General features: G+C 36.1%; 1 protein-coding gene across 1 annotated transcript; it reads right to left on the bottom strand.

Annotated features, from left to right (window-relative positions):
* Window positions 1-577: 577 nt before the first annotated feature.
* Window positions 578-4287, bottom strand: PWWP3B (PWWP domain containing 3B). The gene has a single exon (XM_008697225.2). The coding sequence runs from the start codon at window positions 4285-4287 to the stop codon at window positions 2194-2196; it is 2094 nt and encodes a 697-aa protein (XP_008695447.2). The 3' UTR covers window positions 578-2193.
* Window positions 4288-5975: the final 1688 nt, after the last annotated feature.

Genomic DNA, 5975 nt, shown 5'->3' with positions numbered 1-5975 from the left:
AGGAGGAATCACATACCCTCCCTTTACCTCAAACCATATATCCAGGAACTCACAAATATGGGGAAGCCTGGGGCTCTGGTTTTCAAATATGAGTGGTCCACAAGATTAATAAATATTTCTATTATGATGTAATGCATCCTAAATCTGACCCTGTCATTTGGGTCACCTTAAATGCTTAGAGCTGGGCTTTAAACCACACATTCTTTGCTCTCCTGACTCACAGTTGTATGAATGAATGAATGAGGTAGTAAAGAAAATATTAGAACCAAGTGATAGGATTGACTCCACTGAGAAAACCGAAGGTGGGCAAGATTGGAATCAAAGGAACACAATTTTATAGAGTAAATAGTGTTTTCCCAGGGTATAAGATCCACATAGAATGTGGTGATGTCTGTTGTCAAATACGTCTCAGGATCATGAGGAAGCTATGTGGGTTGGTATAGGCTGTACGCCCAAGGAGACTTGGTCTTTGTCAGGCAGGGTCCAAATAAGGTTCTGTGGAATCTGAAGCTTATACAATTTAGAAGGCTTTCTTTTAAAATAATACAAAATCAATCATGAAAATGAATATTTATTTAAAATGATAACATATAACAAGTGTTAAACTTATGACCACAACAGGCAAAAATTTCAGACAAATTATAATATATATGTGTGTGTATATATATTTTTTTCACAGAAACACCACTTATGGAGCTGCACAATCTGAAGTATGACAAAGTGACCATCCAAAAGTGAAAGATATAATAGCTTTATTGCAGTCAAAACATCAAACATTTGCAAATTTTACATAAACATGTGGCCATGTGTACACATAACAAAAACCCAAGAGTGACACTTGTCTCACTCAGTAAAAATGCAGACAGGTTCATGTTAAGCCTTTAGCATTTATTTTTATGTCAAGGTTTTAAAATAAAGTAGCTCTCCTAACATTTATTCTCACTGAAGTCTTGTTTCAAGTTAAAATCAACACTTCATTGGCTTCAAACATTAACTTTTAGTTGTTTATTTTAAAACATATTCAGATAATTGTCAACTTTGGCCAAATGGAGGCCTTTTCTGTGACTCATTTCCAGATTCACAGATTCTGCTCCATCTACTCTTTCTAGTAGCCAAGAATGATTTACCAGTTGGCATTTATAGTATTGGAACCAATTTGAACTATTTCACGAAAAAGCCAGATGATAAAGATTGCTTGGTTTGAAACAAATGACTATGTATTCAGAGATACAAGACTCAGAACAAAGTGCTTGCATTTTCTATAGTTTATATCAAACTAGATGGGCTCTTAAGCAATTAGCTTAGACTCACTAATCTAGAGTAGTCAGACTGTGAATACAATGACTCTAGGTGCCTTCCACATGTGGTCAGAAGGCTATATTAAGATATAGTCACTGTTAGTAATGAAGACAGCCAAAAGCCTGTTTTAAGAAACCCTTCAGCTATTGAATAACAGACACCCTCAAAAATGGAATTTCAGGGAAACATAAAATGAACAATCCTGTTCAAGGCTGCCAAAATTATTTTCTGCATGCTGAGATGTTATTCACACACATATAGATTGCATGCGGGTAATCTATTTACTTTATTTTTGAATTCCGGACTGTTTTCTTGCAAAAGCAAGTGCAATTAGTTATAATATATAGCAAAGCATCTCTCTATCTTTGGTTCCATGTCTCAGAGTTATTTTTTTCCAAAAATAAATAGGCATGGCAGGAAAAATAATTCAACTATCTTAAGACAAAACCTAATATTTTATAAAAATTAAGCAAAAAATATATAAGTGATGTTCTTTTGACTTTTTTTCATTCTCTCCCTTAATATCTAACACCAGTGCAATTTTAATATTAAAATGATTGTGCACACTGTATTTAACTATACAGCAGAGACACAAAAAAATGTCAAAAAACAAAACAGTACTTTCCCTTAAAAATAATTTAGGAATTATGCATTCTAAAAATGTACAGGAAAGGAAAACTGCTGATATATGTTAATAAAACTGACTCTGAAGAAGTGTAAGAAAAGGAAGCAAAAATGTAGTAATATTTGCAAATCCTAGAGATGGCAAAAAAAAAAGTGAACACAGTACTCAAACTCTCCCGTTTCTGGAAAATATATGTTAGAATTGTTCAGTGACTTTTTGAAGTTAATATCTATGAAAGTTTCCCGTTACGGTTTGGACTCTCAAGAGATTTATTGAGCTTCATTTGTTAATGGTTTCCGTCTCTTTTCAAATAAGATTTTTGCATCAAATAATTCTCTTTCCCTATATCCTAGGGATGGTCCCTTTAGATACTTTGCTTCAGCTGCCTTGTAATCTAATCCATCAACAGCAGAAATTGAACAAATGATTGCTTCTGGCAGAAGAACTTCCAGGATAAATTTAATTTTATCATCTCTTATCAGAGTCAGCATCTTTTCATCTATTTGTTTGTAGACTTCTTGTAAATATTTCACCACCTCATCCAACTGATCTTCATCCTCAAAGTATGTTTCAATACAGGGAGAGAACCTATTTGCATTCAAAAACGACTTCAGCCACCTGGACCCTTTCGTGCCTTTTAAAATGGCTAGAAGATGGTTCTCTGTTCCCTTTGCATTCACAATGAAGTCCACTAGGTTCTTGTTGGCTCGGTCCCGAGCAGCCTTCATTCGGTCAGGAAGAATTTTCTGGAAGGACATTTTCTTGGTCTGGGAAGTCACAACCATCTGTTCCCCAGAATTCTCATTATGCAGCTTTGGAAATAAGTTCCTAAAGGTGTCCTGTTTGATTACTTTCCTAAGTGGATAACTAATATCAGCAGCATAATACTCAAGGAAAGAGCCTGCAAAAGAACCACAACCTAGTCTAACTCTGTAGTCACAAATCAGCGAGATGCACCAGTCAATACTTTCACTGTATTCCTCCCTGGCTTTCTCCACTAGTGCTTGTTTCTCTTTACAATCAAATTTCTTTAATCTTCTAAAAGGCACCCTAATGCCTCTCTTTTCAGGATTCATGCTTACCTCAACAAAAAGCACACTTGCCTTTCTCTCTTTTCGCCTGATGCTTTTCACCACTGCTGGCCAAAATGGATATTTTTGATATTTAAACCAGACTATCATTCCTGTTTCAAATGAACGAGGCTCATAATTAAAAACAAAGCGTGGAAGTTCTTCATCTTCCTCGTTGTCATCTAATATGGAAGTATCAATAGGATTTAGCTGTGCTGACTTATCAGAAGCTTGAAGTTCTTCCCCAAGTTCTTCAAAATCCAGTCTCTGAAGATTTGTTTCATTATTCATAAGAAGGAGTGAATAATCCAGGACACGGTTAGAGGCACTACGTGAAACCTGACATTCCCATGAACAACGCCTGGGGGATGCTGCAGCACCTGCTTCTGATTCCACAGGTTGATTCTGGCTGGTACTTGAGCATGGATTTGAGGGACCCTCTCCAGGGTCTTCAATATTCTCTGAGAAAGTAGGGCATTCAGAGGAAACAGCCAGAGTCTCTGGGCCAATATCCTTTGCCTCCTCTTTCTCAACTTTGGGCACAATGAAGGTGTCTGACGGCCAAGTTGGAGTGAACTTTTCGTCTTTAACGCATACATCTTCTTCTTTGATTGTGGAATACAGAGGCATAACTGCTGAGATATCAATCTTTTTCTTGCTTTCCTTTTCATCCTCATCTTCTGAAAGTGAAGGAAAAGTTTCGTACCAGCCGGAGTTTTCTGATGACTTTGTTTCCATTTCACTTGTGAGATTATCAATGGTTGCACGCACCTGTGATTTATCATCACACAGGGAATCATTATTCTCTAAATTAGCTACTAACAGGGATGTTGCATTTTCACTTTCCTCAAGACACTTTGATAAGTCGTCTCCATCTCCTTCATGTTTCCGATACTTTTTACGAGGGGGTGAATCAGAAAGCTTTTGTGGATCATTTTGAGACAGAGTAGTGGTTGCTTCTTCATCTGAATTGCTTGCTTGACTCAAATTTGTTCTTTCATTCAGAATATCCAGTGCCACTTTTAGTGACCTTTCATAGGCTGTTTCCTTTCTAGGTGGATCACTGACTTCTGACTGTGCTGCTAGTGAGGAGGCAATGGTTTCAATTTGAGATTTATTTAGAATCTTTGTTTCTGTGCTTTCCACATTAATTTTTTCATCCAGTGAGAGTATTTGAACTTCTAGGGAAAATGTCTTTTTTCTCTTACTGTCTGATGACATCTCAGATCTAGACAAAACTTTTGCTGGCCATAACTGGTCTTTCCAATTGCACAGGACATATTCAGCATCCATTATGATTTAGATATGTGTGCCAAGAGGTTACTATCAGAACTTGAGGTGTCTGACTATTCTTGACACTGCTAAGGCAGTTTCTACAGTTCTACTACTCTGATCAAAGCCTCTTTTGTCTTAGAACTACAAAGGGTATACAGCTTGTGTGGCCTGTTCTTCTCCAGCTAAGTTTCCCAAGGATGCGTGAACACGTGGTTTGAATGGGACAATATGGAGAAAACTAGAACAGGGAAAAGGAAAAGAAGAAAAGTATCAGCAAAAATTGTTTTGTCAAAGCAGAAGTGAGCAGTTGCAAACAGAGAAGAGGTAAAAGAAAGAACAATGTTTGGTGAGGAGAAAAATGCAATATAATGTAATGCAGGGGATGAGAAGTAGAGAAATGGTTTTATAATATCTCAAATTCAAGAACACGCCCTTATTATTGCACATGAATATTAAGGAATAAATTTGTGTACACACTGACAGAGGTGGTGTGTCAGGGACTCTATGTTATTAGATACTGTGGGACTTTGGTGCCCCTAATGTTATACCTAGGGCAGCGGGACTCTACACTAAGATAAAATCTCATCTGCAATTTAGATATCATGTTTCTTTTCCTTCTTGTTCTTCTTATTTTAAATTCTCTCTCTGTAATACTGTTATGCTATTTAGTTCATGTTGAAATAATTGCTCTCAGGAAAACTGTGAGGTGGGGACAAGACGGAAAGGAAGTAACAATTACCCCATGTCTACTATGAGCCAGACTGTAGACCTTTGTTTAAATCCTTACATCGATCATTATGTGGATTTTTCCTTCTTTAAGTATATAATTTTTTCAACAGAATTTTAATTACACTTGATATGCTGTCTCATAGTTCACAAATACAAAATATGTTTCATTGCTTTGTTTCCCTACTTCATAAAAATGGTCGTCTGGAGAAATTCAGGAAACCTGGCAAGTGCCATCTTGTGACCAAAACCAGAACTGCAGCCTCCCCAAGAAGTTCAGATTTGGCCTCAATCACTATCAGATCCTTCTCAAGAGAGAAGGGTGGGAACTACATTTAGCCAGCTAGGAGCTGTCCCAGGCTTCTATAATTTTTTGTTCTAGGCTCAAGGATTTTGTTGTGTAGGATTATAACAGGGTTATAATGTCTTCAACTACAATATTTCTGGTTATAAAAACATCCAGAAGCTTATTAAAAATTGAAAAGATACAAAAAGATATATGCAAAATAAAGTACAGCTCTATACAAATATTCACTAGGAATATTTTCTATCTTTCCAGAATTTTTTACATATATAAATTAATGCATATTACTTCAAACAAATGTCAGATCTCAATTAAGAGAAGAGTTTGAACATCATTCCACACAAAAAAGTATTTTCCACATGATTTTTTATGAATTACTTTAAATGAGGTTTTCCCCACATTTGCAACATTTTATGTCAATATTTTCCCTGATGATATAAACCAAATAAATGAATATATAGTAACAGTATTTTAAATAGAGAGCCTGTCTCTCCAACCACACAAATAATCCCATTAATACTGTGGCAGACATGTTTTTCCAGACTTGTGGCAAGTCCAGTAGTAGTATAAATATGTCACTAAACATACATATTTTATTTTAAGAGAGATCATATGATAAATGCTATGCCATAAATTGCTTTGCTTGCTCCATCCTATTTCTCAGACATTTCAAATC

This window comes from Ursus maritimus (genome assembly GCF_017311325.1).
Source record: "Ursus maritimus isolate PB19 chromosome X unlocalized genomic scaffold, ASM1731132v1 scaffold_X1, whole genome shotgun sequence".
Classification (NCBI taxonomy): Eukaryota; Metazoa; Chordata; class Mammalia; order Carnivora; family Ursidae; genus Ursus; species Ursus maritimus.
This window is presented reverse-complemented; position numbering and strand designations above follow the sequence as displayed.